At 43.5% G+C, this 22,939-nt stretch overlaps 1 protein-coding gene across 2 annotated transcripts; it reads right to left on the reverse strand.

Moving 5' to 3' along the window:
• Positions 1–435: 435 nt before the first annotated feature.
• mapk8ip1a (mitogen-activated protein kinase 8 interacting protein 1a) lies at positions 436–21,690 on the reverse strand. 2 transcript variants are annotated; one of them, XM_020056554.3, is made up of 12 exons: positions 20,887–21,690; positions 19,656–19,767; positions 15,677–16,021; positions 7,850–7,943; positions 5,611–6,645; positions 5,213–5,288; positions 4,667–4,833; positions 4,362–4,465; positions 4,027–4,137; positions 2,896–2,966; positions 2,550–2,648; positions 436–2,404 (listed from the first exon to the last, which is right to left on the reverse strand). In XM_020056554.3, exons 1-12 carry the CDS (start codon positions 20,988–20,990, stop codon positions 2,332–2,334), a joined length of 2,391 nt encoding a protein of 796 aa, XP_019912113.2. In that variant the 5' UTR covers positions 20,991–21,690; the 3' UTR covers positions 436–2,331. The 2 variants fall into 2 exon arrangements, with proteins under 2 accessions (XP_019912113.2, XP_034144338.1); XM_034288447.1 differs by lacking the exon at positions 20,887–21,690 and having other exon boundaries at positions 19,656–19,964.
• Positions 21,691–22,939: the final 1,249 nt, after the last annotated feature.

A 22,939-nucleotide genomic window follows, 5' to 3' on the forward strand; every position in this document is an offset into this window, starting at 1 on the left:
ACAATAGAATCTGGAAACTGGGCAGTTACTTTGTGTGAATATGGCCCTAAATGTACATTTTAATTGTGGCTAGTGACTGGGGAAAAAATAAACCCTTTTTAGAGCGGCTTGATTGATTATCCCCTAGACTCAAATTGCTGATGCATACATTCAACTGCAAGCTGTCAGGTGGACGAGATGGTAATTTGATTATATTCTTCTGGAAGGTGTAAACCTTTCATGTTATTGGAACAATTTCTGCATAATTTGGAATAGTAGGTGTAATTTTCTCTTCACTTTAATATACCAGCGTGCTTAAGGACATTAAATCACACATAAGCAATAGATTGCTTCGGTGTCAAAATGTCACCAGTGGCCATATTGTCGTTTTACTGACTGGTCAGGAAGGAGTGGTCTCCATCACTTCATCAAGGAAAATATACATGATACGTTTCAGAGAGGATGTAAACACCTTCACTTTTAATGACAATAATTGACAATGTGTCTCTTTCTCTACATTGTTTTGTTTGACATTGATATCATGCAATACATGTTGGGTTTGATCAAACATTCTGTAGGACATAAAATTTACAAACAACATATTTATATTGTACAGGTGTACATCTGTCCCACAGTGCCAGGAGAACAAATAAAATGGAAATACGTACTGTATACAGTAATCACAATAGTTAGAAAATAGGCACTATATGTGGTTTGAATATATGATTTTTAGAACATGTGCCTTCCAGATTACATTTAAAGTGGAAAGACCATGGTGATTCCGAGATCATACCTTTACTACTCCTTATACAGTAATTCCACTTTACAATTTTTGGCCAACCGTGTTGTTTCCAAGTTACAGTAGTAAGAATAATTAATACTTGATACTTTGTGGCTACAGATTGTCATTTTCAAGGGTCTATCAGTTAGTGTTCTAAATATAGTCTGGAATTCATCAAACCCCACAATAGCAATGTTGACACTCTTTATTTACAATATTCCTCTGTGTCCAGATGTTTCTAATTCTGAATGGTGAAGGCATAGCTGTGTGTGTGTGTGTGTGTGGGGGGGGGGGGGAGGGGGGGGGGATAATAGCTGTAGTACCACGGACCACAGTTAATTTGACCAATGGATAAAGTGGGCAAAAAGTGGGTTTGATTAAATTGAGCCCTTAGAATGTGGGCAGGATTCAATAATATAGGAAACATCCTTACTTACACCTGGTTACCCACCAATAGAAATTCATTCTTGAATTAAATTCCCCTTAACATGGTACAATGTAAATCACCTTTTTGGTATTGGCAGACAGATAATGGGCCCTAGTTGTTTTTTTGAGTTAATTGGTGAGAATGCAATGTGGACCAATTGGATCTCATTTACACCCAATTGTGGTGCGATGGGGACCAATAATCAATGAATAAACTCTTCAAGATGCATACATACCAACTGAATCTGAAGTCAAACAGTGTGATTTGAAGCAGTCCAAGGACACAGACACTCATCTGTTACCTCTGTACAAAGACATGATTTGCACTTGACATAGCGATATCATATCATTTGGAAAAGCTTTTGTAAAGCCAGATATAGAGAAACAAATGCTGTCTTGATTCTACCTGTGATGTTGAATTTAACCAATAGATCTCAATTACATATATAATATCAAGGGCCACAGATAGTGGTTTGAGCATATGACCAGGGTGGGGGTTAATTCCATTTAAATTTCAGGCAATTTAGGACATACACTGAAATTTCAATTCAACTATTTCCTAGACTTTTGAAATGAAGAACAACTTGAATTGGAATGAACATTTGTTTTACTTTTTGAATTAACAGGAATTTAAATGGAATTGAGTTATACAGTAACCAAAAACTTGCCAGATTGAATCCCTGAGCCGAAAAGGCTAAAACCTCTGTCAATCTGTCCTTAAGCAAGAATGCTAACCCTAAATGCTCCTTTAAGCTTCTCTGAATAAGATAAATGTAAAATAAAATGTAAAATAAACAATTTGTAACTACTCTGTGTCTGTGGTTAATTTGGCAGCACAGGAAACAGTACTGAACATTCGGCCATGAATCTTTGTGCGAAGTATGAGCTTTTGGATAGAATTCTAAACGATACACGTTTATTTCTGTTGACACGTTTGTGCTGTGAAAACATGAAGGAAAATTTAAAGCTGCACCAAGTAGAACAGTGTGGCAGGGTAATGTAACAAAAAGTTTTGTTTACAGGCATAATGTAAACATTTATTTTAGGAGGCGGCCAAAGTGTCACTATTCAATGCAGTTTAAAACTCATCATGCAAGTTGTTTCATAATGACACATTATTGGAGAAATATGCTTTTGAGAGAAGTTTATTCAATAAAGATGTCCTCTGTCGGACATGAGTATCCCACGGTTTCCTTGTAGTACAGTTTGAAGGCTTTCCTGTATATAAAAGGAAGACCAAAATAGGGCTTAGGTACAAAACACAGTTGATATTTGTGAATATAAATATTTAATATCATAAAGAGTATGACTACTGCACACTAAAGATTAAAGAGGACCACTCCAGGATGAAATAAAAGCTTACCCAACAGATTCAGCCAGAGGCATCATGGAGTCATCTGACATGAAAACATGGCAAGCAAACCTCTGATGGTCTGGATGTTTAGTAATGAATCCAAAATACCTGCAATAAATGGGAGAGACCTGGTCCAAAATGCTCCTCTGTACCACAGCTGTTGAATGCTGGTGTTTCCACCCTTGAGATATACTGCTCTCTGAAATCCCATGTTAATTTCCAGCCTTTCCAAACACCCCCCCCCCCCTTTCTGAAGTACAAAGGTTTGGCTAAATAACACAATGCGTCCGTAATTCCTTGTTCAGAAATGAACAAATTTTTTGTTCTTGTTTAGTACAGTATGTCGGTTACTCACTTGTTATGTTTTGGGTGACAGCCACAAAAGGAGATGTTCTTAAGCTGGAAAAAGTGAAAGCACCTGTCCCCCTGTGGAAACATACATGGAGATAGGTGAACATCAGTTCTTGAACCTCTCACACTGGTACAGGATGGCAGAGACCAAGGATGTACCAGCCCCTAAGCCTGACTGAATGTATTCAGACATTTGCAGGTATTTCATGTTGTGTAGTATTTGCTATTTGGATTAAAAGGTGGTGTACTAGATTTCATCTCTTCCCCTTTTCTTCATACTTTTATGTAACAGTTCATTCTTTTGAACATCCTTTTGGTGTCAAGTCTTATGCCACAATGCTGTGTTTAAAATAGAAATTACTGTACAGTATGTATTCACCCATCCATCCTAGATGCTAGCTAGTTCATGCTCAAGTTAGGCTTGACAAGAGACTGACACCCATGCTAACATCCCACCACACAAAGCATAAACTAAACATCGTTTTAGTCTAGTTCTGGGTGTCTGCGGACTTGCACATAGAGTAAGCCAGTCCCATGGAAACCCTTATGATGGCACAACGAGTGTGAAGGATTAAACAGTCTTAAGACAGAGTGGCCATTATGCCAAAGGGGTTATGTCACCGACCACAGTTTTCCACAAGGACAATGCTGTCCACCCCGCTCCAAGGCTGCCGTTTCCAGTAAAGACTGTTTTGTCTAGTCAGTACTGGTCACACTGTAGCACCAAGGTCCAGAGGAGTATTCCAGAGTTCTAGTTCTTTATTTATGACTATGTCTGAGTATTTACATGAGTCTTCCATGAGTCTTGAACACTTATCCACAAACCATTTACAGCGAGTGTTCAGTATTACATTAAAGTATAGATTATGTACATTATTTCATAGTATCGATAACAGACATATAGCTCTGGAAAAAATGAAGAGACCACTGCACCTTTTTCTTTCCTTTCCAAAAAAGTTGAAAAGGAAAGTTTTGAGTGAGGAACAGAAGCGTTCAATTTGCAGTGGTCTCTTAATTTTAACCCTTCTGTTCCTTACTCAAAACCTTCCTGTTTTACTTTTTTGGAAAGGAAAGAAAAAGGTGCAGTGGTCTCTTAATTTTTCCAGACCTGTATGTATATTAGTGGAGTACCTACTCTTTCTGAGGTCCGGCATTCATCTTGCACTATGATCTTCACCCCCTTCATGTTGATCTCCACAATGCAAGCAGACGGAGGCTGCATGGTCATTCGCCGGTTGGCAGCAATCTGTGGGCCGAAACGGTAGATCAAATTCGACGGCTTACACATGCTCTACCAGAACAACCCCAGCACACTGTAACCGAGCGAACCCAGTCTGAGACCCTGCCGAATCCACAGTAGGCAGCCAGATGCATTCTGCGTGCGTTGTTCTGAGTTTTCTGTTTGCTGACTGTGTCATGAGGGTCCGGCTCAGAAAGCCCTTCTCCCCTGCCAGGCGGCTGACAGTGTACCTTTTGCATAGCCGCACAGAGCACGTCGTTGCCTTTGTGATAGGGTACGCTGACAGAGCCTAGGAACTTGACGCGGAATCTGTCAACCCAGTCGCCTGTGTGATCTGGTTGACATGCAAAGGAGAGAAGGAATTTACTTACAATCGTCAGGATTCCCGGAATAGCGGGAAAGAGCTGATTTCATATACAGGTTAGACAAGAGCAAAGACGAGGTTAAGCTTTCTAGATGTACTTTCGCCGGACCTTGTTTGGCCAAGTTTCACCAGCCAAAGCGTTGCTGACGTTGGCCGAATCCCCTTCCCTACCTTTGCTGTGTTCCTGTGTGACCTTGGCGGCGTAGTAGGCGGGGAAGATGCCGCTGGCCCCGGTCCTCATGTTGTAGGCCTTACACCACAAGTCATCCGACTGCACTTCCATCAGCAGCGGGTCATCCACCTCCAGCTCCAGTTCATCGTCGTGGCGAGGGACGAACCTGCCGATCACACGAGCGGGCGTGGCTAATCAATGAATCTGTTGGACCTTTTCACAAAGCCTATTTATTTATTTTTTTTACATCGAGCCAGCACAAACAGGAGGGAAAAAATATATAAAGCGTGAAAAAGCGCTAATGTAGAGGAAAAAGTATGAGCATTGAGAATCCTTCCCTGCAATGTATTGTCAACAAGGTGTTAATGGCCTTTCAGTGGCCCCTGTCGAACCATTATAATGTGGTGTTATGTGTTCAACCACGGAATAAATCTTTGTGTCAGCCAGAATCTGAAGGAGGACCCTTTTTAAAATTGTGTTTCAGTATTAACCGAATGTGAAAGCAATTCCCAACTGTTCTTAAGGTTATGAAGTCAGCGTCTCACCGGAACACAGCTCTGTGGCTCTGCTCGTGCTCTACTCCATCTAACACGCAGGAGAACAGTCCAAAGGACTCAGCACCTGGAGGACACAAGCTTTAGGTCACTATTCTGTTTTAGGTCTCCTTATTCCAGAAACCACTGAGGGGAAAACCAGGGAATTTATTTAGAGATGTTTGCAATCCTATACAGAAGGAACTTCTCTGACTTAGTTTCTTTCAGTAATGTTGAATATGTTGTTCTCTATCGTTCTCATGATCAGCAGTCTCTGCTCATTGTCTTTAGAGACATCTACCACAAATTGTTTCAAACTTTCAACGATTGCATTATCAACATCTGCAATCAATCAATCACAGCCTACTGTTCAGACAACATGGCAGCCGTCTTGGTCACAGCGAACTCACCCGAGGAGCGTAGATGTCCGTTCACAAACACATTTAGGAACTTGCGTGTCCGAGGTCCCCTTTCTACCCCGCCGGCCTCAGAGGAAGACGACGCCCTCGACAGGCGTGATGACGCCTTCCGTCCCCTTTTCAGTTCACTGCGGTCCACCTCGTAGTCCTCCTCCTCATTGGCTGACTCATACACCGTCTCCGTGTCACTGTCGTCGCTGTAGGCCTGGTAACACTGCTTCAAACTCACCAGCTCCAGCTTGGCGTGCTCGTCCACCACCAAGGTGTACTTGACTGAGTCATACGAGAGGCCGTCGGCCTCCGACCTCTGAGTGTGTGCAGTCCGCAGAGCCGTCCCGACCCCCCCCGACCCCCCCTTCGAGCCCTTGTCCCGGTTCCCTCGCTCATTGACAGACGGTCTAAGGCGTGAGGAGGAGGAGGACGACGAGGAGGAACGCGGAGGAGGTGCAGGGGGACGCAGGTAGACCTCGTCCTCCTCGCTGATGGAGGGGTTCGTTCGGTCGGGGTAGGCGGCGTTGGAGTAAGCCGGGGGTCCCTCCGTGTCGGAGCCAATGGACATGCGGTTGCCCTCGCTGCTCTGAGACAGGAAGGGCCGGTCACGGCTATTGTCTTGGCGGTCAGCGTCAGGGACCTTCTGGTGTACCGGGGTCAGGTAGATCTCCTCTGTGGCCTCCGGCTGGCGCTCCTCGTCGCGACAGGACCCCCGACCTCGCCCCTGCCCTCCTCGGGACCCGCCCCCATCCGCGGCCGTGTCTCTCATGCCGCCCGCTTTGGGCTTGGCTGTGGAGTTGTGTGGCGGCGCGGAGGCCTTCTTCTCACGCTGCCCGGAGTCTCGCTGCCGACCCCGTGTCTCCGCAGCGCCGTGGGAGATGAACGTGGAGTAGTCCTTGCTGTAGGGCCTGGCAGCCCGCTCTTGTCCCGTGCTCTGGCCTCTCTGCTGTGCTTGTTTGGCCACTGAGACTTCGCCGTTGTGCTGCTGGACTTTAGCCTCATCGTTCACCTGCTCATTGGTGGGCGTCAGATCCCCTTGAACACACGTGACAAGGCCCACAAACAAACAAAGGAACAGCACAAGGCAAAACAACAGATTATTCACCAGGCACCAGACTGCAACGTAAAGGATTAGAAGCGCGACAGTAATTGGATCCATTTCGCATACAGGAGAGTCACTGAATGAGAATCATTTGGTGCTTTTTGAATCCAGTATGTTCTGTCATTCAGAAATGTGAACAGTGAGAAGGTGCAGATGGGCTTATGGTATGCCCTATTCATTGCAAATTTAAAGGATTATGACCCTGATTATAGTGCTCAGACTTTGGTCTCGTCTTATGAAGGAAAAAAACGGATTGAGTTCAATGAAACACTGTAGCATTGGCGACAGTATGTGCAATTAGTCTTATTGATAAAACATTTCTTTGAAAACAAGAAAAGGAAACAGGCAAGCCTAGTTCAGCCAGCCCACTATTAGAAGGGATACATGTTATTGCCCTCACTGGATTCGAACCTGGGTCTCCCATGTTACAGGCTGTGTCTTTAACCACTACACCGCTAAGCTATACATAGGTGCCAATGTAGAGTTTCAGCATTAGATCATTTTGTCAAGCATTAACATCACACCAAGTTTGAATATTTCGCTAGATACCATAAAGCATTGGGTTAAACTGACTAACATTTCTTATTATGTTTACTTCCACCAAAAATAGCATCTATGAGGTGTATGGGTTTTGCCACTGGCCCTATTAACAGCTTATTAGGCAGTAATAGGCTCATTAGTATCTAACTTACTACTTGGAATAGTAATAAGAATTGAGCAATTGCTAGCGAGACTGATGCTGAACTTTACACTGCCAAAGTTATTTCATTTCATAACACAACAACGTTCATCTTTCTTTCATTTGTGAATGATATTGATGCAATAACTATCAATATACAGTAGGTGACGATAATGGACTTCAAGTAAAAAGAAGAGAGAATTGTGGAAACCCCTCCTCTTTTACTGCCAAAGGGGTTGTGATCTATATTACCCAAAATAGCATGCACGGACGCGTACTTCGAAAAGCCACCAGAAATAATCACAATATATCAATATAGTTTTATTTTAGGCTTACTATAATGTAGCTACTGAAGCTTGTAGCCAGCAAAGTTCTTATCTATGATATTGGTATAAGCCTTATGAGACTGTTCTGTGTAAAGGGACATGATAACAGTTTGCACAATGTTCCAATCTCACCTGTTATGTGGGGGGAGGAGGAGTTTGAGTTGGACAAATTCTCCTTCCATGTGTCCTTCTTGCCAAACGAGTTGTTGTTAATGGTGTCCTTGTCCTACAGTGGTATAACAGGTAAATATCACACTGTGAATCAGTTCATTCAAACACACACACACACACACACAAACACATACACACACACAAAGCAGTTGTTCGGCCCAAGGAGATAACCAGGCTAAAGCAGTCAGTCTACAATCAATTACTTTTTTAGTGGCCAATCACATCTAACCAGCCCATGCCTCTGTTCCAGTCTTGCGGTATCCCAGAGTGTGACAATGTGAGATCAGAGAAATCTAAATACAGTATATGGCTAGGTTCCAGACTAACCAAGCCCTGATGACATCACACACACGCCAACAGCACCTGACTGGGCAGCTAGGAAAGAGGATGTAATGGCTGTGATGCTGACTCACGGTCAGGCTGCTGGGCACTGGCACTGTTACCATGGTTACCATGCCCTAGAACCGGAGGGAGGGGTGGTGTATATACTTTCCTGCTGTGTTGTGTGTGCTAATAGAACACACCTCTCAGACATTTTCAATTTCTTATGAAATCACCAGTCATTTCGGAGTAAAACTGGACGAGTATCAAACTGTTAGCCCCCTGGTTGACTGTGTTAGCCCCCGCCCCCGGTGGGCCGTGTTAGCCCCCCCCACCCCCCGGTAGGCCATGTTAGCCCCCCGGTAGGCCGTGTTAGCCCCCCGGTAGGCCGTGTTAGCCCCCCGGTTGACCGTGTTAGCCCCCTGGTTGGCCGTGTTAGCCCCCTGGTTGGCCGTGTTAGCCCCCTCGTTGACCGTGTTAGGCACAACGCTTAATCTTTAAGCCCTCTGGTTGATTGTGTTAACCCTCAGTTAACAGTTAATCTTTCAGTTAATGTAAAACCTCGTAATTTTTTTTATAAAAACAGAACCCAATAATGTGCAAATCATTCAAACTCCATATTCAACAGAAACTAGAAAAAAGACAATACCAAATGTTGAAACAGGGACATTTTATTGTTTCTTGGAAAATACATTTTGAATTTGATCCCAGCAACATGTTTCAGAAAAGCTGGGACAGAGGCAACAAAAGACTGGAAACGTGTAATGCTAAAAAACTAAACCTGGCGGAATATCACACAACTAATTAGGTGAATTGGCAACAGGCCAGTAACATGATGGGGTATTAAAAGATCATTCCAGAGAGGATGGGTCTGTCAGAAGTGAGGATAGGGAGGGGTTCACCACTTGGTGAAAGACTGTGCGGGCAAATTCACATTTAATTCACAATAGAATATAGATAACATATCGAATGTTGAAAGTGAGACATTTTGTAATGTCATGCCAAATATTGGCTCATTTCGGATTTCATGAGAGCTACACATTCCAAAAAAGTTGGGACAGGTAGCAATAAGAGGCCGAAAAAGTTAAATGTACAGATAAGGAACAGCTGGAGGACCAATTTGCAACTTATTATGTCAATTGGCTTGATTGGGTATAAATAGAGCCTCACAGAGTGGCAGTGTCTCTCAGAAGTCAAGATGGGCCGAGGATCACCAATTCCCCCAATGCTGCGGCGAAAAATAGTGGAGCAATATCAGAAAGGAGTTTCTCAGAAAAAAATTGCAAAGAGTTTGAATTAATCATCATCTACAGTGCATAATATCATCCAAAGAGTCAGAGAATCTGGAACAATCTCTGTGCGTAAGGGTCAAGGCCGGAAAACCATACTGGATGCCCGTGATCTTCGGGCCCTCAGACGGCACTGCATCACATACAGGAATGAAACTGTAATGGAAATCACAACATGGGCTCAGGAATACTTCCAGAAAACATTGTCGGTGAACACAATCCACAGTGCTATTCGTCGTTGCCGGCTAAAACTATATAGGTAAAAAAAGAAGCCGTATCTAAACAGGATCCAGAAGCGCAGGCATTTTCTTTGGGCCAAGGATCATTTAAAATGGACTGTGGCAAAGTGGAAAAGTGTTCTGTGGTCAGACAAATCAAAATTTGAAGTTCATTTTGGAAAACTGGGATGCCATGTCATCCGGACTAAAGAGGACAAGGACAACCCAAGTTGTTATCAGCGCTCAGTTCAGAAGCCTGCATCTCTGATGGTATGGGGTTGCATGAGTGCGTGTGGCATGGGCAGCCTACACATCTGGAAAGGCACCATCAATGCTGACAGTTATATCCAAGTTCTAGAACAACATATGCTCCCATCCAGACATTGTCTCTTTCAGGGAAGACCTTGCATTTTCCAACATGACAATGCCAGACCACATACTGCATCAATAACAATGTCATGGCTGCATAGAATAGGGATCCGGGTACTGAAATGGCCAGCCTGCAGTCCAGATCTTTCACCCATAGAAAACATTTGGCGCATCATAAAGAGGAAGGTGCGACAAAGAAGACCTAAGACAGTTGAGCAACTAGAAGCCTGTATTAGACAAGAATGGGACAACAATCCTATTCATAAACTTGAGCAACTTGTCTCCTCAGTCCCCAGATGTTTGCAGTCTGTTATAAAAAGAAGAGGGGATGCCACACAGTGGTGAACATGGCCTTGTCCCAACTTTTTTTGAGATGTGTCGATGCCATGAAATTTAAAATCAACTTATTTTTCCCTTAAAAAGTGATACATTTTCTCAGTTTAAATATTTGATATATCATCTATATTGTATTCTGGATAAAATATTGAAATTTGAAACTTCCACATCATTGCATTCTGTTTTTATTCACAATTCTACAGTGTCCCAACTTTTTTGGAATCGGGTTTGTACAAACAGACAGCATTATGTAGTGGACATCACTGCATGGGTTCAGGAACACTTCCGAAAACCATCATCTGTGAACAGTTTGTCGCTGCATCCACATATGCAAGTTAAAACTCCACCATGCAAAGAAGAAACCATATATGAACCCTCGCTACCTTCTATGGGCCTGAGCTCATTTAAGATGGACTGAGGCGATGTGCAAAAGTGTCCTTTGGTGTGACAAATGGACATTTCAAATAATTTTGGGGAATCCGGCCTAAAGAGGAGAGGGACCCTCCGGCTTGTTACCAGCACACAGTTCAAAAACCAGCATCCATGATGGTATGGGGGTGCATTAGTGCACATGGCATGGGTGACTTGCACATCTGTGAAGGCACCATTAAGGCTGAACAATATATATAGGTTTGGGAGCAACATATACCGCCATTTATAGTCTTTCCCAGGGATGGCCTTTTTTATTTCAGCAAGAAAATGCCAAATCACATTCTGCAGGTATTACAACTGGATGAAGAATGCGGCAAACGAGACCCCGAACTGTTGAGCAGCTGAAATACAGGATACAGGATATCAACCAAGAATAGGAAAACATTTCACTTTCAAAACTACAGCAATTGGTCTCAGTTCCCAAAAGCTTACAGAGTATGGTTAAAAGAAGAGGTGATTCAACACAGTGGTAAACATGCCCCCGTTCCAACGTTGTTGAAACATATTGCGGGCATCTAATTCAAAACGGGCATGCATTTTTCCAAAAACAATGACATTTCTCAGTTTCAACATTTGATATGTTGTCTTTGTACCATTTTCTATTAAATACAGGTATACATGATTTGCACATCATTGAATTCTGTTTTAATTGCATTTTATGCAGTGTCCCAACATTTTTGCAAACGGGGTTGTACATGTCCAAGGCAATACATTTAGTGAGTGAAAGGTTAACATATGCAACTGTTCTAAGAGGAATTTTGCATTGATTTTGAATTTTTATATTACGATCTAGGTCCTACAGTGGGGAGTATAAGTATTTGATACACTGCCAATTTTGCAGGCTTTCCCACTCACAAAGCATGTAGATGTAATTTTTATCATATGTACTCTTCAACTGTGAGTGACGGAATCTAAAACAAAAATCCAGAAAATCGCATTGTATGATTTTTAAGTAATTCATTTGCATTTTATTGCATGACATAAGTATTTGATACATCAGAAAAGCATAACTTTATATTTGGTACAGAAACCTTTGCAATTACAGAGATCATACGTTTCCTGTAGGTCTTGACCAGGTTTGCACACACTGCAGCAGGGATTTTGGCCCACTCCTCCATACATACCTTTTCCAGATCCTTCAGGTTTGGGGGCTGTCGCTGGGCAATATGGACTTTCAGCTCGCTCCAAAGATTTTCTATTGGGTTCAAGTCTGAAGATTGGCTAGGCCACTCCAGGACCTTAAGATGCTTCTTACGGAGCCACTCCTTAGTTGCCCTGGCTGTGTGTTTCGGGTCGTTGTCATGCTGGAAGACCCAGCCACGACCAATCTTCAACACTCTTACTGAGGGAAGGAGGTTGTTGGCCAAGATCTCGCGATACATGGCCCCATCCATCCTCCCCTCAATACGGTGCAGTCGTCCAGTCCCCTTTGCATAAAAGCATCCCCAAAGAATGATGTTTCCACCTCCATGCTTCACGGTTGGGATGGTGTTCTTGGGGTTGTACTCATCCTTCTTCTTCCTCCAAACACGGCAAGTGGAGTTTAGACTAAAAAGCTCTATTTTTGTCTCATCAGACCACATAACCTTCTTCCATTCCTCCTCTGGATAATCCAGATGGTCATTGGCAAACTTCAGATGGGCCTGGACATGCGCTGGCTTGAGCAGGGGGACCTTGCGTGTGCTGCAGGATTTTAATCCATGACGGCGTAGTGTGTTACTAATGGTTTATTTGAGACTGTGGTCCCAGCTCTCTTCAGGTCATTGACCAGGTCCTGCCGTGTAGTTCTGGGCTGATCCCTCACCATCCTCATGATCATTGATGCCCCACGAGGTGAGATCTTGCATGGAGCCCCAGACCGAGGGAGATTGACCGTCATCTTGAACTTCTTCCATTTTCGAATAATTGCGCCAACAGTTGTTTCCTTCTCACCAAGCTGCTTGCCTATTGTCCTGTAGCCCATCCCAGCCTTGTGCAGGTATACAATTGCATCCCTGATGTCCTTACACAGCTCTCTGGTCTTGGCCATTGTGGAAAGGTTAAAGTCTGTTTGATTGAGTGTGTGGACAGGTGTCTTTTATACAGGTAACGAGTTCAAACAGGTGCAGTTAATACAGGTAATGAGTGGAGAACAGGAGAGCTTCTTAAAGAAAAACCAACAGGTCTGTGAGAGCCGGAATTCTTACTGGTTGGTAGGTGATCAAATACTTATGTAATGCAATAAAATGCTAATTAATTATTTAAAAATCATACAATGTGATTTTCTGGATTTTTGTTTTAGATTCCATCTCTCACAGCTGAAGTGTACCTATGATAAAAATGACAGACCTCTACATGCTTTGTAAGTAGGAAACCCTGCAAAATCGGCAGTGTATCAAATAATTGTTCTCCCCACTGTATGTATCTTTCCCGAAATAATTATGGATAATTATTTGATATGACAATGAAAATGTCTTCAGTTTTATTGAGCATATCAACAGACTCTACAAAATACACAAAGTTGTCCATAATGTGGGAAAACAAAAGTTTTCTTCTTTCAAATGGTTCAATGTTCATATACGTCTTAGTGACGTCTGTCTCGTTAGGGATGCACTCTGGTAATGCGCTCACTAGTGGCCTGATTAACAACATCCTGCTGAACGAGCAACGAGCCAATTCAACGTGATAACAGACTCGTATAGGTTCAGCCACCGTTAACACTTTCAATCTGAACAGGGGTAAAATAGAGAGTCATTTGATCCAAGAAAAGCTCATCTAAAGGACTGGGGGTTGATTAAATAGCCTGGTCACTTATCATAATAGTAGCAGATGGCGCCAGGTAACCCTAGCTGACGTTTCACAGCCCAGGTCCCCCCCTAGTCCCGGAGACCAGGTACCTTCAGAGTCAAGTGTCTCTGTTTTTCTCTCTGCACCAGGCTCACAAACGGATCAAGTATGAGTGAGGTATACAACATCGCTGATCCTCTCCGGCCCCAACACCGACTGAACTCACAGGGATCACCGGCTTCAGCGGGGCTCAGAGGTCACGCCCTGTCCTGGTGCCACACACCGAGACATGAGCAGGCCTGACAGGGACAGAATTAGGAATCACAAAGCCTGGGGCGTACACAAGCATGGGTCTCCCTCTAGTTACCCTAGCTACACCCGGGTTCAAACAGTACCCGAGATCTTTCTAATACTTTTAGTGTTTGCTTTGCAAGACTCGGGTTCAACAAGTGCACACGTTTTTAAATTGCTGGTCTATAGCCAGGTCTGTCACACAAACACACACACCCCTTCTCTCTAACCCCCCCTCCCAGCGTAACAAGCTGTCATGCTGTGCCTGACAAAGTCAAAGGGATGAGTGATGGGAAGAAACTGATAGGGTTAAGGATTTAAAAAGTCAGTGACAGGTTGTTGTCTGAACCTAGTTACCCCATGTGGTCCTGTTTTCTGATGTTCTGTGTTGAGTTCACCACTTACACAGAAGCCTGTCTAAAAGTATTTGGGCTCAACATGGATTTCTGGGTGAAACATATTTTATCTTAAGGTTTTGGTCAGAACTGGCTACAACTGACTGTACCGGACTATAACTGGTTGGTCATAAGAGACAAGAAATTTACTGGACATAAGTGACAAGAACTTTCCAAATAGCTTAAGTTAAAAAGGAAAAAGGCTGACCTTAATGTGCTAAGTAAGAAGTATAATGTACAACCAGAAAACTGAACAGCACTTGGTCGTGCTGAGGATCGTGGGCAATTACTCAGATCATTCCAAGTCTACTCCACAGAACTGACAGCCATTTCCTCATCGTGCACTTGTTTCATGGAGACTACACCAAAGCAACCACACAGTAATAACCCCCTGTTTAGCCACAACCATACAACTACATATACAGCCTGGTATCAAGCCAGTTCTTAGGCAAAGACATTACATGAGATGCAAGGGAATAATTTGTTTTTACAGATGTCCATTTCTTCACCTATTCTACACTGGATTGTCTTTCTCAACTATCTTTGGGCTGACACTGATGGACTCTGACCCATCCGCCCCTTCGTTATCCCTGGTAAGCACACCCTTCCAATCCTTGCTTGTCTGATGCCATTCAGCTGATGAGGAAGCTGACAGATTCACAGAAGGCTGTGCTATTTTCAGAGAGCAAAAAAAAAAAAAAACAAGGGCAGGCAAACTGAGCACACACTACAAAAGCAGCCATAAACACAGACTGTGTCCGGGGAGAATGGTTACAATCATTATGACATGAACAAATGTTTCTAACTGCAACAATCCCTCGATTGAGAACCAGAACAGTTCCGGTATAATGATGCTAGACTATACTGAGGCAAAGACTGAGAAATTCAAATTTACATTTTATTAATTTAAGGACATAAAGATACTGTGGACAAATTGATTACATTACATGATATATCTTTGTATATTAGCCTCTGGTTAAGTAATACAGCCTAAATAAAGGCCCCTTTCCATCTGATTATACGTTAATAATTTAAACCAAACGCATGATCGGTAATCATAGAGGGGAAAATAAGCAGAATCTTTCTGCTCATTTATTTCCCGATATTTCCCGATAAAGCTACCAGCAACCGTCTATACTGCCCCTATGAACATCCCATGTTATTACATTTCAAACGTCAAATAAAAACATAATGATGACATATGATCTGTTTGTCATCCCAGGGAAAATAATTAAGCACCCCCCCCACCCCACCTATACTGTCACCATATGAATCCAATTCTATTCGCCGTCTAATCCAACATTAATTGAACCGAGCAGATAACGGGATGATGTCGTGTCATCGCAGAGGACAGAAACAAACAGACCCCACCTGAGTCCTGGGAGGCTGTGGAGGCTGCACCTGTGGAAACAGCGCGAGGGTGGTGGGTCTCTTGGGCCTGTACGTATCCATAGCGACCGGCTGTTCAGCAGATTCCGACTCTATCACATTGGCCTGTTTGTGTCCGACAGGCGTTAGAATGACGGCCCCCGTCTCTTCCCGGTTGAGCCTGCGGTCGTCGTAGGAACCATGGATAAGGCCCCAGTGCTCCTCTTCCTCCTGGATCTCCTCCTCAGCATCGATCAGGTCCAAGTGGAGCATCTGCGCCTGCACCTCCCTGAACCCACGCCCATCTGCCTTCCCTGCCTCGCTACTGGCTGGCCACGTCACATGATCCTGGGAAGCGCCGGGCAGCAGCATTGATGCAGTAGAATAAGGGGGAGGGAGGGGGGACAGGGATTGAATGAGTCAGTGGTGGAGAGTGAAAGAGAGAGAGAGGCATATAAGGGTTTAGTCAGGAGGACAGAGGGAGGGGCGCTCAAAAGCGGGAGTGAGAGAGCGGAGAAAGAAAAAAAGGATTCAGTGAGGAGAGGGAGGGGGGAGAGAGCAGAGACGTAGCCAGCCAATCACGACGCTGAACTGACATCAGCAGCCTGAGCCTGTGGCTTTCACTGCTCATGCTCACAGTAATGTCATTGTAATTCAATCGCAGTGTACTGTAGTAGGATAAACCTCCCTGAAAGCAAACACAAAGTCAGCCTATTGTTCTGTTTGGAAACAGTCCTGTGAAACACTTTTAATGTCCAATACCACAGAATCTAGGGATAACATTAAGACTGAATTTATTTTTTCTTAATCCACAAAATGTTAAGATGTCCATAACCATCCAGGTCGAATGGCACACGCAACACATTTGTCAACCTTACCCTAAGCTAATGGCTGAGCCCAAAGTCCCCAGTGGACTCTCCTGAAACAGTTCCCCATGGCAGCCAGTGGCTTATTCTCGGTGGGGCTGAGGGTAGTGAAGTGATGGCCGCTCTTTAATGATGTGTGACATGGTAGATCTACTTGGCACTGGACCACATGTCCACCATCCCAACCCGCAGTCATTAATCTGATCAGTGACTTGGGCCAACTCTCAGCTTCTGCTGCCACTGTGCCATACTCACAGTCCTGGTTGTTTTCATTAGCAAACTTTCCAGGTATTAGACATTCAACAGATGTGGACACTGACAATAGCTTGTATTTTATATTACACTGTGAGTATATTTAATATGAAAGTTAGGTCTGACAGGATATATAGTGCATTGTGTGAGAAGAGAGTGAAGAATTTGTTCCGGGAAGTGTAGAGGCGCTTACATAGTTACACATAATTGAGGCTGGCCCCACAATTTTTTGTGACAATCCCTAATTTGAACATGATGAGTACCTTAAACGTGTATACATGATGATATGAAAATATCTTAACTGTGCAAATAAAATAAAAATCTAACCATAACCCAAACCTCAACTCTAACCTTATATCCAGCTTTTTAATACCTAACTTTAACCTAAACTTTTTGTTCTCTAACCTTAACCCAAACTTAACCCCAGTGCTGTGATACTTAACCTTATCCCAAACCTTACATGTTGTTTGTAACATACACTACAACTCAAAAGTTTGGGGTCACATAATATAAACATTTCCTGGTTTTTGAAAGAAAAGCACATTTCTTTGAGTTTCCAAACCAAGTTGGGTGGCTGCGTAAAATCTAAAAGAATTTTGAAGAAAAACAGAATCCATTTACTTGCAATTCATTTAAATCCTATATTCAATAGAAATAGTGCAAAAACCACACGTCAAATGTTGAAACAACTCTCTAGTGGGGTAGAGGATGGCATGAAATGGCCCTCAGGCTGTGGTCCCCTCTACAGGCTAGACTGTGTAGGCCATTCCCTGCTCATGTGGAATTCTTCCAGAGGTCAGGGCCCAGTGACCTCCATGCAGAGGCAGGCAGGCAGGCAGGCATCAAATGTTTTTTTCTTGAAAAATACATGTTCAGTTTGAATTTGATGCCAGCAACACACTTCAAAAAGGTTGAGATGGAGACAATAAGATATTGGAAAAGTTGTGTAATATTAAAAAACAAAACTTGGTGTAAAATCACACAAAAAAATTAGGTAAATTGGCAACAGGTCAGTGACATGACAGTATTAAAATAGCATACTAGAGAGGATGGGGAGGTGTTCACCACTCTGTGAAAGACCGCAGAGGTACCATTCAGCTTCTTATCAGTGCACAGTTCAAAAGCCAGTATCTGTGATGGCATTTGTGCACATGGCATGGGTGACTTGCACATCTGTGAAGGCACCATTAATGCTGAACAATATACAGTTAGATCTAGAAATATTTGGACACTGACATACTTATTTCTTCCCATCATTCTGGTACAGGTTGATCTTAGTCCAAAGAATGCTGTTCCAGAACTGGGCTGGCTATTTTTTTGATGTTTTCTGCTAAGTATAATCTGGCCTTTCTATTCTTGAGGCTTATAAATGCTTTGCACCTTGTGGTAAACCCTCTATATTTGCTCTCGTGAAGTCTTCTCTTTATGGTAGACTTGGATAATGATGTGTCTACCTCCTGGAGTGTTCTTCACTTGGCTGGATGTTGTGAAGGGGTTCTTCTTTACCATAGAAAGGTTCCTACAATCATCCACCACTGTTGTCTTCCGTGGACGTCCAGGCCTTTTTGTCTTGATTTGGCCACTCCTAATGTTCCTGCTGTCTCTCTGATGGATGGCCTGTTTCACTTGCTTTGAGACTTTCTGTGACCGCATAGTGAGTTCACAGCAGCAGCTTCCAAATGCGAATGCCACACCTGGAATCAACCCCAGACCCTTTACCTGCTAAATTGATGAAATAACAAAGGAATAGCCAAAACCTGTCCGTGAAACAGCTTTTGAGTCACTTGTCAATTTACTTCCCTTGAAAAAGAGGGGGCTAAATATTAGAGCTGTAATTCCCAAACTCTTCCTCTAATTTGAATGTGAATAAGCCCATATTAATTATTTAACAGTAACTTCAATATATTTGGGTAAACCGACAAAATACCAAAACTTGTGTCAGTGTCCAATTATTTCTGGACCTTAACTGTATGCAGGTTTTGTAGCAACATATGCTGTCATCTTTTTCAGGGAATGCCAAACCACATTCTGCATGTATTACAACAGCATGGCTCTTTAGTAAGAGTCTGGGAGTTGTTACTTTAAATTGATCAGATATACAGCGAGGACATTGTTAATGTTGTTAGTGACTATTGTAGCTGGCCACTGCTGATTTTCAATCTCTATAGGCGTAGATATTCATTTGAAAATCAGCTATGGCCAGCTACAATAGTCATTTACAATGTCTACACTCTATTTATGATCAATACAATGTTATTTTAATGGACAAAAAATGTCTTCTTTAGTTGACCCCAAACCTTTGAACGATGGTGTACGTGCATGTGTGTATGTTAGTAAAATATGATATGTTTTAGAAGTGTTTGTATCAACTGAAACATTTTAGCAAATTCATAACATAATATGCATTTTAGTAGTGCATTGTAACATAATATAACATTAAACATCAATTGTCCCAGATTTATGCATAATATGATACATTCCCCCTGAAATTACATTGGTATATTATCAAGGTTTCATGAGGAGTATCTCACCAGGTTTCATGATGAGAATCTTAACAGGTTTTCCAATGAATATCGTAACAGGATGTGCCTGATGAGAACCTTGTGGGACCATGATAAGTGTCTTGTGAACAGGGCAGTGGCCAGGTATCGTGGGTCCCCTGAAAAGATATATTCCTGGGCCCCCTCACTTATAGAATACATTTACATATACAATCAGTGCACACTGCCAAACATGGGCCCGGTGAATCATACCCATCTTTTCCTGGAGTTGTCAACGCCCTGATTGTGAGTACACAATGAGTATCTTAATTAACTATGTGTTTATGATAAGCATCTTAACTGTGACCTTAGGGAGTGGTTTACCTGGGAGTCTAGGTCGTCATAGTTGAGGCTAGCTCCAGCCTCGTCAGTGATCTCAGTGATCTGAGAGAGATCCTCGTCCTCAAACTCTTCTAGGCTGATGTCATGAGTCAGCCTTAGGACCCAAAACACACAGACACACGCAGAGACACACAGAGCATTGACGACATTTACCACATCACACAAATCAATCAAAAAACTAGAAAAACAGATGCAAACTACATGGACACACATAGAACTTAGTGAGGTACTGTCTAACCCTACTGGCAGATGGACAATGAGGAGCGTAACAATCTGAAGTGATAAACAAGTAAAACCCTGAAACGGGTAGCATTAGGGCAGAGAGTAGAGGAACGTGTGGTCTCTGCTGTATCTACGTTAACATATGGGTGAAAGCCTAGACCTTGACAGCCTTTACAAACTTGTCGGCTCTGGTTTGCGTGCCACTACAGCATACAAGTTAACACCGATGTTCAGAAGGAGCTCCACATTTTGCTACGTCATGTGTGCAGAAAGGTTTGACTGCCAACACGCGTGACCTAGCAGCAAATCTGTTTCGGTGGGTCCATGGCACTTCACTATGGTGTTGCAGTCTGCATCATGCTATGCCTTTGATTTCCGACCTTGCCAAATGCCCTGGGTGAACCACTGCTAGTTTGTCCTCATTTCATCTTATACAACTGTCCTTGAACTACTTTTCAAAAGGCACACTACAAGACTGCTCCCTGCAAAACCTCTACTATCAATATACTCCAACAATTCCTTCAACCATTACAAAAATGTACACCATAATCAATCTAAATCAGACATCTAAGGCTCTTATTCGTACTTCTAAATGTTTCCTGACTTCTGTTACCATTAGAACCCTCAGACAATACATCACTTCAGTATTTCAGTCACTTAGCAGAGCCATCCATACAGAGACTTAACAGGCACAATAAGGGTTAGCAGTCTAGCAAAAGGTCAGAATGACACCTTGGTGGCTCTGGGATTTGATCTCGCAACCTTTCGGTTACTGGTCAGACAGTCAAACCACTATAGCACCTTCCAACATAAATATTACTTTGAGACCATGAGTCTGTTACATCAGGCAAAGGCCTACAACCTGCCTTGGCCCAGCTCTGTAACCTTCCCTGGGTCATATTCATTAGGCACCAAACGGACCGAAATAGGTACAGAAGTACCGCAATGGAAGTATTTGCGCTAATAGTGAATATGGCCCTCTCTACTGTACCATTTCTCCCACTGGTCCTCCATCCACTTTTCTCCATTCTCCTCCTCCATCCACTTCTCCCCATCCTGGTTGGACTCCATGGCCAGACTGAGGCAGAGCAACATCAGCCGGGCTGGGCAGGCGAAGGGACCAGGAACAGATCGATTCAACGGGCAATTACACCACTCCCACCCACTTCCAAGAGCATCATTCAGAATCCTCACTCTTCACTCCCCAGGCCCTACAGGCCAACAACAGCATAAGCAGTCGCAGCAGACCACGGATGTTCTGGTGGACGAGGCAGCGTCTTCCCCTAATCCCCAGAACGAACACGCACCTGCACGCACGCGCATGCACACACACATAGTACAGGCTTGTCTTCACCACCGGTTAAACCCTAGTCTCCCCGCTCTCGCTCTGTATTCATGTGCTCCCTCTGGGCTCCAGTGTACCGACAAGAGGACGAAGGGGGGGGGCGGGGGAAGTGCAGGGCGGCCCGCTGGTGTAGAGCCGCGGGGAGGCCCGTCCCTCTTAAGCCCCAGCCCATCAGCCACATCTGGGTAGGTTCTCCTGCGGCACGGCCATGCCTCCTGTGTGATGGATGGGCTCGGATCGATGCGGCTCCTCTCAGGTTGCCTGCCTCCTCCCCCACCAGGCCAGACAGCCGGCAACTCGGGGAAGGGAAATGGGGACGGCTAAGATCAATGCAGTTGCTGACAGGGAGTCCCGTTTCCCTTCGTCCCTGACCTGAGGAAGGGGTGCTGACGTTCTGCTGATGGGTCCTCAGGCCGCACCCTCTTCTTCACACTGACGTGACCTGTCAGACAGACGCTGTGTAATAGATTTTCTAGCTTGCCTGTCTAGTAGTGTGGAGGGGAGGGGGGGGGGCTTAGCCGTCATTACATTATTCCCTCTAATGCGATTGGCCGTCCCTGTGGACATGACCAGACATGTACATACATGTAGCCACTAAAACACTGGACAAGCACTCACACAACGCTCATCTGAACACACGTGAACGAATTCCAACCGAACGGAGCATCGAACCTCACCAGAGTAAAACCACACCATAAAACATTGTTTGCAAAACAGAACGCAAATAAAACCGGGACAGTGTCAACACTGATTTTAATCTCCTTTGTATTCAAATTCAGGTCAGGAGAATTATACTAGAAATCTAATAAAAAATAGTTAACATGAAAGTTGTCATTTTTCCTAAATGTTTCACTGTAAGAGAGGGAGTAAGGGGTTACAAAACCATTCAGGTATTTGTTATTATCAGACTGGATAAAGCAGCTAGAGACACACAGAAACAGCGCAAGGCAAATCCAATGAGGACAGTAAGCGAGAGACAGAGTCATGAAGAGACCAGGAGCTGGAGACAGACAGCAAATGCAGAGAGAAAAGAAACCAAGTGAAGATCTCCAGCAAGTTGTCATTAAAACCTATTTGGGATATGAGATGATCAATTTCTGTTTTTTCCCCTCAACCAACAGGTTGAGCTGGTGAGGGGAGAGGAATCTAGGTATATGAAATTAAAATAATTCCCATTAGTACAAATCCCAGAGATCACATCAGGGTTATTACTCCTGGTCAAGAAAGCACAATTCAACCTCAGGCCCCTGCTCTTCCTTCTCCATGATAACTGACCTGCTGTGATACAAAACAAAACTCCATTGGCTCCATAAACAGACCTTCTGGCCTTCAAAGGGACGACTGCCAAAGTCATGACCAGTAGGTGACACTTATCTTCCCAAAATGACGACGGTTGTTGGTGGTGCATGTTGATTTCCTGCATCAACTGAGGTTATCCGACAACAACAGTTGTAGCTAAGCCTCAGACCTTAACGAGATTGAATTCGATCGGCCAGATGTCTCCTGTGTTGTTTTTTCCCTTTATTACTTTTAGCAACCTACTGCTTGTGGTCCTCCTGTAGTGATACAACAATATAACCATCCACTCAACAATATACATAACTCTATCCGATCTTATGTACCAGTAAATATCAAATTAATTAGCCACATATATTACAATCTGGACTACATATATAACTTATTTTCAGTATCACATTGC

This window comes from Esox lucius, chromosome 19 (genome assembly GCF_011004845.1).
Source record: "Esox lucius isolate fEsoLuc1 chromosome 19, fEsoLuc1.pri, whole genome shotgun sequence".
Lineage (NCBI taxonomy): Eukaryota > Metazoa > Chordata > Actinopteri > Esociformes > Esocidae > Esox > Esox lucius.

What these genes read in the sequence shown, in the direction of transcription:
- mapk8ip1a (XM_034288447.1), bottom strand. Translation starts at nt 19,886, where the DNA reads ATGTGTGTCCATGTAGTTTGCATCTGTTTTTCTAGTTTTTTGATTGAT. An exon ending in AATGCCGGACCTCAGAAAGA is followed by an intron (nt 2,967 to 4,026) that starts GTAGGTACTCCA and finishes ATGTTTCCACAG; the next exon opens with GGGGACAGGTGCTTTCACTT. An exon ending in CCTCTGGCTGAATCTGTTGG is followed by an intron (nt 2,405 to 2,549) that starts GTAAGCTTTTAT and finishes TTTTATATACAG; the next exon opens with GAAAGCCTTCAAACTGTACT.